This window comes from Bombina bombina, chromosome 6 (genome assembly GCF_027579735.1).
Source record: "Bombina bombina isolate aBomBom1 chromosome 6, aBomBom1.pri, whole genome shotgun sequence".
NCBI classification, from domain to species: domain Eukaryota; kingdom Metazoa; phylum Chordata; class Amphibia; order Anura; family Bombinatoridae; genus Bombina; species Bombina bombina.
This window is the reverse complement of record NC_069504.1, coordinates 263102996-263123524: the sequence shown is the minus strand read 5'-3', so window position 1 is coordinate 263123524 and position 20529 is coordinate 263102996. Positions and strand designations below refer to the sequence as shown.

The window sequence follows — 20529 nt, the reverse complement described above, 5'->3', positions numbered from 1 at the left end:
GACATTGCTGAATGTGGACAGCATACGCTGTCAGCATTCAGCATTGCACAAGCAGTTCTAGTGAACTGTCTGTGCAATGCCTCCCACTGCAGATTCGCGGCCAATCTGCTGCTAGCAGGGGTGTCAATCAACCCGATCGTACACAATCGGGCGGATTGCTATACACCGCCTCAGAGGCGGCGTGTGAGTTAAGGAGCAGCGGTCTTAAGACCGCTGCTTCTTAACTCCTGTTTCTGGTGAGCCTGAAGGTTTGCGTGGAAACAAGGGGAACATGGGCCATTCGGCCCTTGTTAAATCGACCCTATAGACTCCAATGAAGTTTGCTGTTAAAAAAACCTAACAGTTATCGATCCGCACTAACCAGACACCATATTAAACCAACAGCACTATACCCAACAGGAGCTACTATTTTTTCACATTCCCATGTTCTTCACATTTCTATTTATATCTATATATACCCATACCTGTATATATATTTATATAGATATATGGGTATAGATATATATTTTACATTAACCACCATATATATTTTACATTAATATAACTATATATTTAAAAATAAAAATAATGTTTTCTTCTTTGTGAAGGACACTGGAATGTTTTGGACTGTCTAACATGGTGTTGGGTTAGCGCACATGAAGAATTAGTGTACTATATATATAATGATAATGTAAAATATATATCTATACCTATATATCTATATGGATTTACACAGGTATTGGCATATATAGATGTATATAGGAATGTCTATTTAAAAATACAAAGAACAGTTTCCTGCATGTAAAGAACATTGGAGTATGAAATATGTACATTAAATACATACGGCTAGATCACGAGTTTTGTCGGTAAGGCTGTGCGGCTCTAATGCTCCTTTTTTTCCCACCGCTCCCTTAAGCCAACGCTTACAGGTTTTTTTAAACCTGGCATTAGTCGCAAAAAGGTGAGTGTAGAGCAAAATTTAGCTCCACATTTCACCTCAATACCAGCGTCGCTTATGGTAGCGGTAAGCAGTCAAAACGTACTCGTGCACGATTTTCCCATAGGAAACAATGGGGCTGAGCTGGCTGGAAAAAAACACCTGCAAAAGCAGCGTCCAGCTTCTAACGCAGCCCCATTGTTTCCTATGGGGAAAGAAAAAATATGTCTGCACCTAACACCCTAACATGAACCCCTGAGCCTAAACACCCCTAATCTTACACTTATTAACCCTTAATCTGCCCCTCCGGACACCGCCACCACCTACATTATAGTTATAAACCCCTAATTTGCTGCCCCCAACATCGCCGCCACCTACATTATAGTGATTAACCCCTAATCTGCCCCCCCAACGTCGCCGCAACTATATTAAATTAATTAACCCCTAATCTGCCGCCCCCGCCAACGTCGCCGCCACTATAATAAAGTTATTAACCCCTAAACCTAAGTCTAACCCTAACCCTAACACACCCCAATTTAAATATAATTTAAATACAGCTAAATAAAATAACTACAATTAAATAAATAATTCCTATTTAAAACTGAATACTTACCTATAAAATAAACCATAAGATAGTTACACTATAACTAATAGTTACATTGTAGCTAGCTTATGATTTATTTTTATCTTATAGGCAACTTTGTATTTATTTTAACTAGGTACAATAGTTATTAAATAGTTATGAACTATTTAATAGCTACCTAGCTAAAATAAGTACAAAATGACCTGTAAAATAAATCCTAACCTAAGTTACAATTACACCTAACACTACACTATCATTAAACTAATTACCTAAACTACCTACAATTAATTTTAATTAAATTCAATAAACTAAATTACGAAAAAAAACCCCATTAAATTACAGTTAAAATAAATACAAAGTTGCCTGTAAAATAACAATAAATCCTAAAATAGCTACAATGTAATTATTAATTATATTGTAGCTATCTTACGGCTAGATTTAGAGTTTGGCGGCCAAAGGGGGTGCGTTAGCTACGCATGCTTTTTTTCTCCCGCAACTTTTAAATACCGCTGGTATTTAGAGTTCACAGAATGGCTTGGTTTTCAGTGCGTTAGGCTCCAAAAAGGGAGCGTAGAGCATAATTTAACGCCACTGCAACTCTAGATACCAGCGGTGCTTACGGACGCGGCCAGCTTCAAAAACGTGCTCGTGCACGATATCCCCATAGAAAACAATGGGGCAGTTTGAGCTGAAAAAAAACCTAACACCTGCAAAAAAGCAGCGTTCAGCTCTTAACGCAGCCCCATTGTTTTCTATGGGGAAACACTTCCTACGTCTGCACCTAACACTCTAACATGTACCCCGAGTCTAAACACCCCTAACCTTACACTTATTAACCCCTAATCAGCCAATCAGATGGAATCAGCCAATCAGATTGAGCTCGCATTCTATTGGCTGTTCCTATCAGCCAATAGAATGCGAGCTCAATCTGATTGGCTGATCGGATCAGCCAATCGGATTGAACTTGATTCTGATTGGCTGATTCCATCAGCCAATCAGAATTTTCCTACCTAAATTCCGATTGGCTGATAGAATCCTATCAGCCAATCGGAATTCGAGGGACGCCATCTTGGATGACGTCCCTTAAAGGAACCGTCATTCGTCGGGAAGTCGTCGGAAGAAGAAGATGGGTCCGCGGTGGAGGTCTTCAAGATGGAGCCGGTCCTCATCGGATGAAGATAGCAGATGCCGCTTGGAAGAAGATGGTTGCCAGTCCGGATCTACTCTTCTTCCCAGATAGGATGAAGACTTTGGAGCCTCTTCTGGACTTCTTCAGCCGTCGCTTGATAGAAGACTTCAGCCGGATGATGGATGTCTAGCCCCCTATTGGGCTTGGATGAAGATTTCGGAGCCTGGAACGATCGGTGATACCTGGCATGGTGAAGACAAGGTAGGAAGATCTTCAGGGGCTTAGTGTTAGGTTTATTTAAGGGGTTTTGGGTTAGATTAGGGGTATGTGGGTGGTGGGTTGTAATGTTGGGGGGGTATTGTATGTTTTTTTTTACAGGCAAAAGAGCTGAATTCTTTGGGGCATGCCCTGCAAAGGGCCCTTTTAAGGGCTGGTAAGGTAAAAGAGCTTTGAACTTTTGTAATTTAGAATAGGGTAGGGCATTTTTTTTATTTTGGGGGTCTTTGTTATTTTATTAGGGGGCTTAGAGTAGGTGTAATTAGTTTAAAAATTTTTTTTTTTTCTAATGTTTGTAAATATTTTTTTATTTTTTGTAACTTAGTTCTTTTTTATTTTTTGTACTTTAGTTAGTTTATTTAATTGTATTTATTTGTAGGAATTGTATTTAATTTATTTATTGATAGTGTAGTGTTAGGTTTAATTGTAGATAATTGTAGGTAGTTTATTTAATTAATTTATTGATAGTGTAGTGTTAGGTTTAATTGTAACTTAGGTTAGGATTTATTTTACAGGTAATTTTGTAATTATTTTAACTAGGTAGCTATTAAATAGTTATTAACTATTTAATAGCTATTGTACCTGGTTAAAATAATTACAAAGTTGCCTGTAAAATAAATATTAATCCTAAAATAGCTAAGATATAATTATAATTTATATTGTAGCTATATTAGGATTTATTTTACAGGTAAGTATTTAGATTTAAATAGGAATAATTTATTTAATAAGACTTAATTTATTTTGTTAGATAAAAATTATATTTAACTTAGGGGGGTGTTAGTGTTAGGGTTAGAATTAGCTTAAGGGGTTAAACAATTTATTAGAGTAGCGGTGAGCTCCGATCGGCAGATTAGGGGTTAATACTTGAAGTTAGCTGTCGGCGATGTTAGGGAGGGCAGATTAGGGGTTAATACTATTTATTATAGGGTTATTGAGGCGGGAGTGAGGCGGATTAGGGGTTAATACATTTATTATACTAGCGGTGAGCTCCGGTCGGCAGATTAGGGGTTAATAATTGTAGGTAGCTGGCGGCGACGTTGTGGGGGGCAGATTAGGGGTTAATAAATATAGGGGTCGGCGGTGTTAGGGGCAGCAGATTAGGGGTACATAGGGATAACGTAGTTGGCGGCGGTGTACGGAGCGGCAGATTAGGGGTTAAAAAATTTAAATATAGTGGCGGCGATGTGGGGGGACCTCGGTTTAGGGGTTCATAGGTAGTTTATGGGTGTTAGTGTACTTTAGAGCACAGTAGTTAAGAGCTTTATGAACCGGCGTTAGCCCAGAAAGCTCTTAACTCCTGACTTTTTTCTGCGGCTGGAGTTTTGTCGTTAGATTTCTAACGCTCACTTCAGCCACGACTCTAAATACCAGCGTTAGAAAGATCCAATTGAAAAGATAGGATACTCAATTGACGTAAGGGGATCTGCGGTATGGAAAAGTCGCGGCTGGAAAGTGAGCGTTAGACCCTTTAATGACTGGCTCCAAATACCAGAGGGCGGTAAAAACCAGCGTTAGGAGCCTCTAACGCTGGTTTTGATGGCTACCGCCCAACTCTAAATCTAGGCCATTGGGTTTATTTTACAGGTAAGTAGTTTAGTTTTAAATAGGAATAATTTATTTAATTTTGTTAAATTAATTTCTTTAATTTAAATTATATTTAAGTTAGGGGGGTTAGGGTTAGGTTTATACTTAGGTTTAGGGGTTAATACCTTTAATATAGTAGCGGCGATGTTAGTGCAGGCAGATTAGGGGTTAATAAAATTTAACTAGTGTTTGCGAGGCAGGAGTGCGGCGGTTTAGGGGTTAATACATTTATTAAAGTGGCGGCGATGTCCGGTCGTCAGATTAGGGGTTAATAATTGTAGGCAGGTTGCGGCGACGTTGGGATGGCAGATTAGGGGTTAATAAATATAATGTAGGTGTCAGCGATGTTAGGGGCAGCAGATTAGGGGTTCATAGGTATAATGTATGTGGCGGTGATGTCCAGTCGGCAGATTAGGGGTTAAATAATTTTATTATAGTGTTTGCGATGTGGGGGGGCTCGGTTTAGGGGTTAATAGGTAGTTTATGGGTGTGAGTATACTTTATAGCACTTTAGTTGAGAGTTTTATGTTCCGGCGTTAGCCCATAAAACTCTTAACTACTGACTTTTATATGCGGTAGAAGTCTTGACAGGAGAGGGTCTACTGCTCACTTCTTCCAAGACTCGTAATACCGGCGTTAGGCAAGTCCCATTAAAAAGATAGGATACGCAATTGACGTAAGGGGATTTGCAGTAGCCTCAAATCGCGGAAGAAAAGTGAGCGGTAGACCCTTTCCTGCCTGACTCGTAATACCAGCGGGCATTTAAAAGCAGCGTTGGGACCTCTCAATGCTGATTTTTAAGGCTAACGCCAAACTCGTGATCTAGCCGATAGTTAATCATATTATGAAATATTAAAAATATTTAAAAATGCTTTTTGCAGTTTTAAGGTATTTAAGTGCAAAGGGCTACAAAGTGTGTGTATATATATATATATATATATATATATTTATATAGTATATATGTATACATGTACATATGTGAATATATGTATTTATATGTGTATATTTGTATGTATATATATATATATATATATATATATATATACACACACATATGTAGACACACACACACATATATATATATAAATATAAATATATATGCATATACATACCCACGTATACATTTTTAGACATATATATCAATTATAGGCCTTTCCATTCAAACACGTTGTGATAAACTATATGCCTAACCCTTAAAAAATATATTTAGATTTTTTATCATATAGTGTATATATGAGTTTAACAGTTATTTTATTGTATTTATGTTGTGTTTAGTGCACATTTTTTTTTTAAATTCTTACTCTTTACACTAGGGGGCATATTTATCAAGCTCTGTAAGTCTCGCTGGAAACAGAAGTTATGAAGCAGCGGTCTAAAGACTGCTGGTCCATAACTTGTCTGCCTACTCTGAGGCCGTGGACAGAAATCAACCCGATCGAATACGATCGGGTTGATTGACACCCCCTGCTAGCGGCCGTTTGGCTGCGAATCTGCAGGGGGCGGCATTACACCAGCAGTTCACAAGAACTGCTGGTGCAATGATAAATGCCGACAGCGTATGCTGTCAGCATTTATCGATGTGCGGCGGACATGATACGCATCGTAGCATGTCCGCTCGCACATTGATAAATATGCTCCTAGGTCTCCACTCGTGCAAACCCAACCCGCTAATTATTTGAGCAAAAGCATTTACTTTCAACTTGTAAAATGTGTGCTAACATTAGCACACCACTTGATATCTAGCCCAATATGTTTTAAGGTTTTATAAAACTGCAAAGGATATGCGTATCACCTTGAAAGATCTCCTTCTATAGAAGCCAACTAGATATGACTAAAGGGAGAAATAACTTAGATTTGTGTGTTTCAGATTTGAATAGAAGCATATTACAATATGGATGATTTAACAAAAAAGTTATAACACTTAGCCAATTTTTTTTTGTTGCTAAAAACATAATTTATGTAAGAACTTACCTGATAAATTCATTTCTTTCATATTAGCAAGAGTCCATGAGCTAGTGACGTATGGGATATACATTCCTACCAGGAGGGGCAAAGTTTCCCAAACCTTAAAATGCCTATAAATACACCCCTCACCACACCCACAATTCAGTTTAACGAATAGCCAAGAAGTGGGGTGATAAGAAAAAAGTGCGAAAGCATATAAAATAAGGAATTGGAATAATTGTGCTTTATACAAAAAATCATAACCACCACAAAAAAGGGCGGGCCTCATGGACTCTTGCTAATATGAAAGAAATGAATTTATCAGGTAAGTTCTTACATAAATTATGTTTTCTTTCATGTAATTAGCAAGAGTCCATGAGCTAGTGACGTATGGGATAATGACTACCCAAGATGTGGATCTTTCCACACAAGAGTCACTAGAGAGGGAGGGATAAAATAAAGACAGCCAATTCCTGCTGAAAATAATCCACACCCAAAATAAAGTTTAATGAAAAACATAAGCAGAAGATTCAAACTGAAACCGCTGCCTGAAGTACTTTTCTACCAAAAACTGCTTCAGAAGAAGAAAATACAACAAAATGGTAGAATTTGGTAAAGGTATGCAAAGAGAACCAAGTTGCCACTTTGCAAATCTGATCAACCGAAGCTTCATTCCTAAACGCCCAGGAAGTAGAAACTGACCTAGTAGAATGAGCTGTAATCCTATGAGGCGGAGTCTTACCCGACTCAAAATAGGCAAGATGAAATAAAGATTTCAACCAAGATGCCAAAGAAATGGCAGAAGTTTTCTGGCCTTTCTAAAACCGGAAAAGATAACAAATAAACCAGAAGTCTTTCGGAAAGACTTAATAGCTTCAACATAATATTTCAAAGCTCTAATAACATCCAAAGAATGCAACGATTTCTCCTTAGAATTCTTAGGATTAGGACATAATGAAGGAACCACAATGTCTCTACTAATGTTGTTGGAATTCACAACTTAGGTAAAAATTCAAAAGAAGTTCGCAACACCGCCTTATCCTGATGAAAAATCAGAAAAGGAGACTCACAAGAAAGAGCAGATAATTCAGAAACTCTTCTGGCAGAAGAGATGGCCAAAAGGAACAAAACTTTCCAAGAAAGTAATTTAATATCCAATGAATGCATAGGTTCAAATGGAGGAGCTTGAAGAGCCCCCAGAACCAAATTCAAACTCCAAGGAGGAGAAATTGACTTAATGACAGGCTTTATACGAACCAAAGCTTGTACAAAACAATGAATATCAGGAAGAATAGCAATCTTTCTGTTGAAAAAGAACAGAAAGAGCAGAGATTTGACCTTTCAAGGAACTTGCGGACAAACCCTTATCTAAACCATCCTGAAGAAATTGTAATATTCTCGGTATTCTAAAAGAATGCCAAGAAAAATGATGAGAAAGACACCAAGAAATATAAGTCTTCCAGACTCTATAATATATCTCTCTGGATACAGATTTACGAGCCTGTAACATAGTATTAATCACAGAGTCAGAGAAACCTCTTTGACCAAGAATCAAGCGTTCAATCTCCATACCTTTAAATTTAAGGATTTCAGATCCTGATGGAAAAAAGGACCTTGAGACAAAAGGTCTGGTCTTAACGGAAGAGTACACGGTTGGCAAGAGGCCATCCGGACAAGATCCTCATACCAAAACCTGTGAGGCCATGCCGGAGCTACCAGCAGAACAAACGAGCATTCCTTCAGAATCTTGGAGATTACTCTTGGAAGAAGAACTAGAGGCGGAAAGATATAGGCAGGATGATACTTCCAAGGAAGTGAAAATGCATCCACTGCCTCCGCCTGAGGATCCCGGGATCTGGACAGATACCTGGGAAGTTTCTTGTTTAGATGAGAAGCCATCAGATCTATTTCTGGAAGTTCCCACATTTGAACAATCTGAAGAAATACCTCTGGGTGAAGAGACCATTCGCCCGGATGCAACGTTTGGCGACTGAGATAATCCGCTTTCCAATTGTCCATACCTGGGATATAAACCGCAGAGATTTAGACAGGAGCTGGATTCCGCCCAAACCAAAATTCGAGATACTTCTTTCATAGCCAGAGGACTGTGAGTCCCTCCTTGATGATTGATGTATGCCACAGATGTGACATTGTCTTATCTGAAAACAAATGAACAACTCTCTCTTCGGAAGAGGCCAAGACTGAAGAGCTCTGAAAATTGCACGGAGTTCCAAAATATTGATCGGAAATCTCACCTCCTGAGATTCCCAAACCCCTTGTGCCGTCAGATACCCCCATACAGCTCCCCAACCTGTAAAACTAGCATCTGTTGAGATTATAGTCCAGGTCGGAAGAACAAAGAAGCCCCCTGAACTAAACGATGGTGATCTGTCCACCATGTCAGAGAGTGTCATAAAATCGGTTTAAAGATATTAATTGAGATATCTTTGAGTAATCCCTGCACCATTGGTTCAGCATACAGAGCTGAAGAGGTCGCATGTAAAAACGAGCAAAGGAGATCGCATCTGATGCGGCAGTCCTAAGACCCAACATTTCCATGCATAAGGCTACCAAAGGGAATGATTGTGACTGAAGGTTTTGACAAGCTGATATCAATGTTAAACTTCTCTTGACTGACAAGGACAGAGTCATAGACACTGAATTTATCTAGAAACCTAAAAAGGTTACCCTTGTCTGAGGAATCAATGAACTGATTGGTAAATTGATCCTCCAACCATGAACTTGAAGAAACAACACAAGTCGATTCGTATGAGATTCTACGAAAATGAGAAGACTGAGCAAGTACCAAGATATCGTCCAAATAAGGAAATACCAAAACCCTATTCTCTGAATACAGAAAGAAGGGCACCGAGAACCTTTGAAAAAAATTCTTGGAACTGAGGCTAGGCCAAACGGTAGAGCCACAAAACTGGTAATGCTTGTCTAAAAAGAGAATCTCAGACACTAAAAGTAATCTGGATGAATCGGAATATGCAGATACACATCCTGTAAATCTATTGTAGACATATAATGCCCTTGCTAAACAAAAGGCAGGATAGTCCTACAGTAACCATCTTGAATGTTGGTATCCTAACATAACGATTCAATAATGATAGATCCAGAACTGGTCTGAAGGAATTGACCTTCTTTGGTACAATGAAGAGATAAAATAAAACCCCAGCCCCTGTTCCAGAACTGGAACTGGCATAAATACTCCAGCCAACTCTAGATCTGAAACACATTTCAGAAATGCTGAGCCTTGCTGTGTTAACTGGGACACGGGAAAGAAAAGAATCTCTTAGCAGGAGGCCTTAACTTGAAGCCAATTCTGTACCTTTCTGAAACAATGTTTCTGAAACCAGAGATTAAGAACGGAATTGATCCAAATTTCTTTGAAGAAAACGTAATCTGCCCCATACCAGCTGAGCTGGAATAAGGGCCGCACCTTCATAGGTACTTAGGAGCTGGCTATAGGTTTCTATAAAGCTCGGATATATTCCAAACTGGAAATAGTTTCCAAACTGATACCGCTCCTGAGGATGAAGGATCAGGCTTTTGTTCCTTGTTGTGAGGAAAGGAACGAAATGATTATTTACCCTGGAAAGAAAGGGAAAGCAAAGTTGACTTAGAAGACATGTCAGTATTCCAAGTTTAATCCATAAAGCTTTTCTAGCTAAAATAGCTAGAGACATATACCTGACATCAACTCTAATGATATCAAAAGATGGTATCACCAATAAAATTATTAGCATGTTATAGAATAATAATAATGCTATAAAATTATGATCTGTTACTTGTTGCGCTAAAGCTTCTAACCAAAAAGTTGAAGCTGCAGCAACATCCGCTAAAAATATAGCAGGTCTAAGAAGATTACCTGAACATAAGTAAGCTTTTCTTAGAAAGGATTCAATTTTCCTATCTAAAGGATCCTTAAATGAAGTACTATCTGCCATAGGAATAGTAGTACATTAGCAGGAGTAGAGACAGCCCCATAACCTTAGGGATTTTTGTCCCAAAAAACTCTAATCTGTCAGATGGCACAGGATATAGTTTGCTTAAACGTCTAGAAGGAGTAAATAAATTACCCAAATTATTCCATTCCCTGGAAATTACTTCAGAAATAGCATCAGGGAGATAAAACACTTCTGGAATAACTACCTTATTTAAACGTTTACATTTAGTATCAAGAGGACCAGAATCCTCTATTTCTAATGCAAATAACACTTCTTTAAGTAAAGAACGAATAAATTCCATCTTGGACAAATACAAAGATTTATCAGCATCAAAATGATGATGTTCATTTAAAAATTCATCTGAAAAAAAGAGAAGTTTTAAAAGACTTTTATGTATACTAGAAGGAGAAATAACAGACATAGCCTTCTTAATGGATTTAAAATAAATAAAATCTCTTATGTTATCAGGAACACTCTGAAAATTAGATGTTGACGGAACAGCAACAGGTAATGTAACAGTACTAAAGGAAATTTTATCTGCATTAATAAGTTTGACATGACATGCAATACAAATAACAGCTGGAGAAACAGATACCAAAAGTTTATAGCAGACTTAGCTTGGTAGCTCCAGCACTGTGCAGTGATTTTCCTGTAGTAACTTCTGACTCAGTTGCAACGTGGAACATCTTGCAATATGTAAAAGAAAAAAAACAACATATAAAGCAAAATTGATCAAATTCCTTAAATGACAGTTTCAGGAATGGGAAAAAAATGCCAGTGAACAAGCTTCTAGCAACCAGAAGCAATAAATAATGAGACTTAAATAATGTGGAGACAAAAATGACGCCCAAATTTTTTAGCGCCAAAAAAGACGCCCACATTATTTGGCGCCTAAATGCTTTTGGCGCCAAAAATGACGCCACATCCGGAACGCCGACATTTCTGGCGCAAAATAACGTCAAAGAATGACGCAACTTCCGGCGGCACGTATGACGCCGGAAACGGAAATAGAATTTTTGCGCCAAAAAAGTCCGCGCCAAAAATGACGCAATAAAATGAAGCATTTTCAGCCCCCGCGAGCCTAACAGCCCACAGGGAAAAAGTCAAATTTTAAGGTAAAATATGTTAAATTAAAATGCATTATCCCAAATATGAAACTGACTGTCTGAAAAATAAGGAAAGTTGAACATTCTGAGTCAAGGCAAATAAATGTTTGAATACATATATTTAGAACTTTATAAACAAAGTGCCCAACCATAGCTAGGAGTGTCACAGAAAATAAGCTTACTTACTTACCCCAGGACACTCATCTACATATAGCAGATAGCCAAACCAGTACTGAAACGAGAATCAGCAGAGGTAATGGTATATATAAGAGTATATCGTCGATCTGAAAAGGGAGGTAAGAGATGAATCTCTACGACCGATAACAGAGAACCTATGAAATAGACCCCGTAGAAGGAGATCACTGCATTCAAATAGGCAATACTCTCCTCACATCCCTCTGACATTCACTGCACGCTGAGAGGAAAACCGGGCTCCAACTTGCTGCGGAGCGCATATCAACGTAGAATCTAGCACAAACTTACTTCACCACCTCCATCGGAGGCAAAGTTTGTAAAACTGAATTGTGGGTGTGGTGAGGGGTGTATTTATAGGCATTTTAAGGTTTGGGAAACTTTGCCCCTCCTGGTAGGAATGTATATCCCATACGTCACTAGCTCATGGACTCTTGCTAATTACATGAAAGAAACTGAGTTTTATGCCCAGACATCCCATCACACTGTAAATCGCAACCTCTTCCTTTAAATATGTGCCATAAGTTCATCATTTAATACCTCAAATAATGTAACAGGCTTTTCAATTGTATGTATATCTTCTTATGATATAGGGGCTTTCAAATTAGTTTTAAAAAAAACACATCCATTTAAAAAATGTTGAACTAACTGTCAGTGGTATAAGCAGGGAGCATATTATAAAGTAGAATCCAATACTTACCATGCAGCCATACCCTGAGGATCACTTACAACGCGTTTTGCACAATTCACAGATGCACTGATATCATCAACCAGTAAAGCTAGGAAAAGATGCAGTTTCATTAAGTTTGCTTATATAAGTATGTATGTGATATTCTTACTGTTATATTTTAAAACCATTTGTTAATATAATATAAACAATAAAAGTACTGAAAGTAAATTTCACAATTTGTGGCTACAGTTAGTACATTGCAACTCTCTGCAAAGCATCAGAGTAAATTATATAGTATAAAGTTTGTCAGACTATTAAAGAGTTAAATACTGTTTTTCAGGTGCTTATCACTTTGGGCTGGATGAATGAACTCCTTTAACATTTGGCAGTTTTTTGGGCACACTTGGTGATTGGAAATGCTAAAATTAAGTAAACTTGTTTAGTAGTTTTGGAGTTATTAAGAGTTGAAAAAATATTTACTTTTCAATGGAAATAGATATGAAAATATTTAGCCAACCCTACAGCAGAAAAACCCTGTATCAATCATTATCAAAATTCTGCATGTATACAGATTTTTATTATCTAGTTTGGTGAAAAAGCAAGCAGTGATTGCGGAGATATGTTTTGGGCATGCTCAGTAGAAGTAACCAGCTGGACATGCTTAGTAGTATTTTGGCAGTAGAGTATGTGGGATTTGTACACAATAAAATGGCCCTATAGAGGTGCAGCATGGATTTTCAGTGTATAGAGTTCACACAGACATTGTTCCCTTTACTCATGGAGTATGCATGTTCTATTTGATTTGAAAAATACTCATAAATAATATTTTTTTTTTTTTTAATATGCCCATGGCACCCTATAATACAATGATGTAAAAATGAAAGGGAAATTAAAGTAATTCTTTCTATATATTCATAGTATATATCAGCAATTCAACACTGGATTACACAAAACCTGAATACAAAATAAAATCAAATCAAACCATTTTAAATTGTTGTTTTGTATTGTTTTGCAGTCCATTGATTTAACCTTCTAACATATTTTATCATACCTTGCTGTGGCCAGTTAGGTGCATGTATAAATGAGCTCATGAACTGATCAAGCAATCTTATATAACAGGGTCAGGGTTCTCGGTAATGTACCACAACATCTCTTACGAGTGTGGAAAAACATACATTTCATAGTTAAATTACAAGAAACACAGGCTAAATAAAAAAACGTATTACAATTTATTTTACTACACACAAACATTTTTTGGGAAACTAACATTTGGGTTTAATATCCCTTTAAAGTACTGTGATGTGAACTAAGAAATATATAAAGGCAATATTATATAAAGAGTTTAAAAACTTTTCACAATTAAAGGGACAGTCTACACCAGAATATTTATTGTTTTAAAAGACAGATAATCCCTTTATTACCCATTCCCCAGTTTTGCATAACCAACACAGTTATATAAATATACTTTTTACCTCTGTGATTATCTTGTATCTAAGCCTCTGCAAACTGCCCCCTTATTTCAGTTCTTTTGACAGACATGGATTTTAGCCAATCAGTGCTGGCTCCTAGGAACTCCAGGAGCCTGAGCACAGTGTTATCTATATGACACACATGAACTAACACCTTCTAGTGGTAAAAACTGTCAAAATGCCCTGAGAGAAGAGGCAGCCTACAAGGGCTTAGAAATTAGCATATGAACCTCCTAGGTTTAGCTTTCAACTAAGAATAACAAGAGAACAAAGCAAAAGTAAATTGGAAAATTGTTTAAAATGACATGCCCTATCTAAATCATGAAAGTTTATTTTGGACTAGACTGTCCCTTTAAGTTTAATCTGTAGAATGAAAAGGTAATATACAATTCTATAATATGAGTAAGTGCCACAAAAAGTATAGCCAATTAACTATACAATAATTGTTGTGGCTCTTACTTTTATGAAATGTACAATTTATATTCAAGCTTTTATCTGTAAGTATAGGCAGCTAAATTATAATAAATATCCACACAATATATACTTTACCATCGCAGTTGACCCTACAAGCGTTGTGGTATCCTGGGGTCATTCCATCAAAACACCACCACCGGCTGTTAATTTGCAGAATGCCATAGTCAGTGCTGTTGTCACCCCTGTTAAAATTTTTACTCCTCGTGTTGAAATTGCTTTCAAAGTAGGCTGTGCACACCCCTGTGGAAATGATATGTTGTGGTTATCCCTCACATTCAACTAGGCAACACTAAATCTCAACACACAGCCTTTATTAGTCACGTTGTTCCATAATTACCACAGAAATGTTTAATAGCATCACATATTATATAATAAGATGGAGAATCTGTTGGAAGAAGTATTTCACCTCTTTAATAAGAATGACTTGCACACTCACTAGCAATATGTGTGTGTGTATATATATATATATATATATATATATATATATATATGTGTGTGTATTTCTTTTTTAACCATGAATCAGTGTCATTGTGTTACTTCTACTCATTTACCTAGCGCTTAGGAATTTGGCCGTGATTTAGTAATAAATGACAATAATAACAAACAACATTTTCCTCATATTTCAATATGATAGGTCATTGACAATGTGTCCTGAAGATGTGGGTTGTTAGTTACAAGTAGATCTTGATTGCTTGCTAGTACAATACTAGATTGCTTAATGGTTTCCCATTCTTTCCTACAGTCAATGGAAATATGGGCCAATTAAAAATAAATGTGCAAAATACATTCTACATCATAATTATGGCTTCATATGACAAATCACAGATGTAAGCAGTGAATTGGCACAAAAATATTAGAATATTTGGTATGAAATACAGGTTTAGATCTTGTTATGATTGATACACTGAATCAAAAAGAGACAAAACGTTGCACAAAAAAACATCAAAAATACATTTAAACATACAGTTACACTCATAATAACACTATTTAATAAAAAATATTTTAAAATTTGCAATAAAAGTTATAAGGGCTCAAAGATATGAGGTCTCATGTGTTAGAGAAAAAAAGGACTGCAAAGGGCTTTAACACCGAGATACATACATATACATGTCTAAATACTGTATATTTTATATGTGTGTACATATGTATTTATGTATTTATATGTGTATATATATATATATATATATAATTATATGTAATTCTATGCAGGGCTGTTGGCACTTTACAAATAAATGCTAATAATAATAATACAGACATAAATACACATATAAACACATAAATACATATGTATTCAAACAAAGACATACATAAGTGTGTTGAAACCCTTTGCAATCAAGTAGCTGAAAACATGTAAAATAATATTTATGCAATATTCATATTTAATAAAGTGCACTTAACTGTGTATTTACTGTAAGTATTTAGCATTCCAATGTTTTTCACATAGGGGAATATGTATTTTTAAATTGACATCCCTATATATCTGTCTATACCGTCTGTCTATACCTATACATATATATATATATATATATATAAACATATATATATATATATATATATATATATATATATATATATATATATATATATATACATCTATCTGTCTATCTATCTATCTATCTATCTATCTATCTATCTATCTATCTATCTATCTATCTATCTATCTATCTAGCTATCTAGCTATGTATAGATATATATTGTACCAAAATATCATCATATGTATATATAGAAGTCTGTATTTATGAATAAACAGAACATATTCTTCTATGTGAAGAACATTGGAATGGGAAATATTAATATTTCATGTTGGGTTAGCACACTTAAGGAAATGCGATTGGATTTGCCTGTGAGTATGTTTTTTTTTCCCACTTTCCACCTTCCATTAAAGTCTTTGGTGGAATACGTTAAGGCGGTCACGATTTTGGGACTTCAGCTTTTTGTGTGCATCAGGTTAAAGTGCAACCGAAAACTTTTTGCTTTCAACTTGTAATATGCATGCTACCTGACGCGTGCAGCCATCTATGGAGTTGCATATTTACTGCATTGAGAGAAACTTCACATTATGAAATAAGCTCTTGAGGCAAATTGATGATTTTGTGGTTAATGTTCGAAGCACTGTTTTCAATTAAACTGTAGTTTTATTATACACATTTGCAAATGCTCTTTCTCTCATGAATAGTCAAATAAGCATAACAATCTAACAATGTCAAATGCATTTAAAAAAATGCTAATTGATTTCTCCCTTTCAAAGGGTTGAAATTAAACTTTCTCGATTCAGCATAAAGTTTTATAACATTTTCCAGTTTACTTCTACCTTTTGGTATTATTTGTTTAAACTTAGTCTGTTCTATAAGAGTATGCTAAGAATACTGAGGTCGGTTCAGCATTGTGCACATGTTGAGTAATATATACATATAGTACTCAAAACTTTGAATACTTATGAACCTACCTGTGCTTGCTCTCATGAAAAGAGCTATATCTCATCAATGGATGCTAAGAGAAAAAAGTATAGCAGGCAATTTGCATATATAGTAGACACAGTATCTTATCTCTATACATTTTTCCAATAGACACTTACAATTGGGCAGGCTGTATCCTCTATAACCATCCAGTCCCATGCTCTTCATTGTCCTTGCAAGTTCACATCTTTCATACTCTTTTGCATTTGTACATGCAATAGAGAGGAGGAATGCTCCTACAATATACAGTGTAGATTTCATGATTTAAGTCTGGTGAATAAATCAAAGCAGGAACTGCTGGCTTATATACAGTATATGCTTTCTTTTTAAAACAAAACAAAACAAACAAAACCACAATTGTAGGAACAAAACTTACAACATACCAGCATGTGATGGTACATTTCCTGTTTCTTTAGTAATGTTAGGGAGGGTTAAGTGCAATCTGTAAAAACATCAGATTTTTCTTGAAGTATGAGACTATATTCTCAATAGAAGTCTGTTTTCATTTCTTTTTTTCATTTTTTTCTTTCTTTTTGTCTGGTAGTAACAACTTATAACAATATAGAATCAGTTTCAATATAAGATGTAATTGTAGATCAATAAGAAACAAAACGTTCAATTAAAGGGACAGTCAAGTCCAAAATAAACTTTCATGATTCAAATAGGGCATGTAATTTTAAACAACTTTCCGATTAACTTTTAACACCAATTTTGCTTTGTTCTTTTGGTATTCTTAGTTGAAAGCTAAACCTAGGTAGGCTCATATGCTAATTTCTTAAACCTTGAAGGCCACCTCTTATCTGAAAGCATTTTGACAGTTTTTCGCCACTAGAGAGCATTAGTTCATGTGTGTCATATAGATAACATTGAGTTCACGCACGTGAAGTTACCTAGGAGTCAGCACTGATTGGCTAAAATGCAAAAGAACTGAAATAAGGGGGCAGTTTGCAGAGGCATAGATACAAGGTAATTACAGAGGTAAAATGTGTATTATTATAACTGTGTTGGTTATGCAAAACTGGGGAATGGGTAATAATGGGATTATCTATCTTTTTAAATAACAATAATTCTGGGGTTGACTGTCCCTTTAACCTTTTTTCACAAAAAAGTTAAATCAAGTCAACTTATACTGACAAATCTACTTCATCGTTTATTTATTACTCACTTAATTTCAAAGATTCAATGATAAAATAAAAAAAAGAACAAAAATGGAAAAAAAAAACTTATATTAATATATATATATACAGTACTGTGCAAAAGTCTTTGGCCACCATTAGATTTGTTGTTTTAGCAAACTTTTAATGACCATCCATATTTATTTTTCAGTCTCTTTATTAGGATACAGGAAATATGTACACAAAATATAAAAACACACTTTTCTGAACAAATTGCTTCTTCAGACAAAAGTCAATATTTATTGTGACCTCCCTTGGCACTAAGCACATCTTTAACTTTTTTGGCAAGACTGTCCTAAAGTTTTCTGAAGTAATCTTCTGGTATATTATACCAGGCTTCTTTCAGCACTTTTAATAGAGAGAAATGAATGATGGCACCACTAAGAGTAAATATTTAGAGTCTTGTCACCGTCATGGATCAGGACAAATTGGCCTAAAACTGTATTATTTAGCTAAGGTGTGGTGCTTAGTATCAAAGTTACATTTACTTAAATTCAATAGAGAATTGAATACAAGGATACTCTGTTAGCACTCTAAACACTCTATGAGCAATTAGAACGGAGAACTGGATAATTAACATGGGTTAAAACTTATTAATCTTTATTAGAACATATTTAAAATAATGGGTGTAGTTAAAACTAAAATGTTAGCAGAAAAATAGTGATGATTTACATCTAATGATTATTGGGTTGGTGCTGGTAGTAGAATTACCTTGGACTCAATTAGAGTGTAAATATCATTGACTGGTGGGTGGCGAAATATTAGAACTTGTGTGTCAAAAGAGGACACTAAAGTAATACTCTATATATTTATTCAGTATTGTATCTAGGTTACAGTAGAGATATTGTCACTCTCAAAGTTTTAATCATGATATGGGACTTGAGTATTGTCAGCTCCAATCTATGACATGAAAATGACACAGTTAAATTAGCTTGTTCTTTATTATCCTTTGTTGAACAATATATGTAAGTATTGTGTTATCGGGATAAATATTAGTTATCAACCAAATTGGCTTGTTCTTTATTGTCCTTTGTTGAACAATATATATAAGTATTGTTTTATCAAGATAAATATTGGCTTTCCACCAGTTATTGTGAAATAAAAGGATAATTAACACCATCCAAATTACATAGCGGATAAATTATATTGTAACATATTGAGTGTACACTTTATTATTTTTCCACAATGATCCTCTTGTCACTTATTCTCTGATTGTTTATCTAGGTGAGCAGCTAGTTATTGCAGGGGCGAAACTACAGGGGGTGCAGAGGTTGCAGGTGCAACTGGGCCCCTGAGGGTGGGGGCCCAGCTTAAAAAAAAAAAAAAAAAAAAATTTTTTTTACAATTTTTTTTTTAATAAAAAAATGTTAACCTACCACTGCCTACACTGATATCATGTGAGTGTGACATTACTACAGGGGTTAATGTTTCTGTTTTACCCATTGGTGTTTATGCGTGTGTGTATGGTGTGTGTGTGTGTGTGTGTATGTATGTGACTGTATGTGTGTGTGTGTATGTATGTATGTGTGTTGGTGTATGTTTGTGGAACCAGCAAATTACAGACCTTGTTACTACAGCATGGGGGGGCAGGGGGTAAACAGTGTCACTATACAGTACCACTATATACAGTATGGGGGGTGGACCATGTCACTGACTACTGTGGTCATTTTATAAAGTACTGGGCGGGTAGGGTCAGGGAAGCCATCTTACCGGCAGATTACAGACTGTGTCACTAACTTACTATATACAGTACTGGGGTGGTTAAATAGTGTCACTATATATATACAGTAATAGGGGGTCAGACCATCTCACAGACTGTGGGCACAGGGTACCTCCTTTTGCAGACATGTAATCTGATTCACATTTTATTCTGTGTTAAATGTAAAAAAAAAAAAAAATGCATTAAATTCACCTTTTTTTGGAGGGGGGAGGGGTGGTGGTGGGGCCCTTTCTTAGATTCTTGCACCTGGGCCCTGTGGTTTCTAGTTACGCCTCTGAGTTATTGTACTTAGGGTCAATTATTAAACCCCCTATTACTGAGGTGGTGTTGGTTGCTGTCTCTTTACTCAGGATTCAGAAATGACAGGCTGTTTTAGTGAATCACTTTAATTAAATTTAATACACAAAAGTGCCAATCTACTTATGAAGGAAATTAACAATAAAAGAATTTATATATATAAATTATAATTTTACTGATGTTAGTAGTAATTATCACTGAATAATAAACCTTGTGTTAGGTTTATATCATAATGTATGTTGGTATATGCCGATTTGCTATAAATTAATTGAGAGTTAATGAGCTGGATTTTGTATCTCTACACCAATCCTGCTCAACTCATATGCTAGAAGCAAGCGTATTATTATTATGAAACAACCTGTTATATATATCAGGTGACCAACCAATACAAACTTTCACATTAGTTTTATAGGTGACACTCGATGAATATAAGACTAACGCCTAGATTTAGAGTTCTGCGTTAGCCGTCAAAACCAGCGTTAGAGGCTCCTAACGCTGGTTTTGGGCTACCGCTGGTATTTAGAGTCGTGTAGGTAAGGGTCTAACGCTCACTTTCCAGCTGCGACTTTTCCATACCGCAGATCC

At 36.0% G+C, this 20529-nt stretch overlaps 1 protein-coding gene across 1 annotated transcript in view; it reads right to left on the bottom strand.

The window, feature by feature from the left end:
• LYZ (lysozyme) overlaps window positions 1-17085 on the bottom strand; it is a 33716-nt gene extending 16631 nt beyond the window's left edge. The window contains exons 1-3 of the mRNA XM_053716823.1: window positions 16872-17085; window positions 14372-14536; window positions 12384-12462 (exon numbers count right to left, since the gene is read on the bottom strand). Of these exons, the coding sequence (XP_053572798.1) occupies window positions 12384-12462; window positions 14372-14536; window positions 16872-17013 (386 nt within the window). The 5' untranslated portion in view covers window positions 17014-17085. The remainder of the gene's footprint in view (window positions 1-12383; window positions 12463-14371; window positions 14537-16871) is intronic.
• Window positions 17086-20529: the final 3444 nt, after the last annotated feature.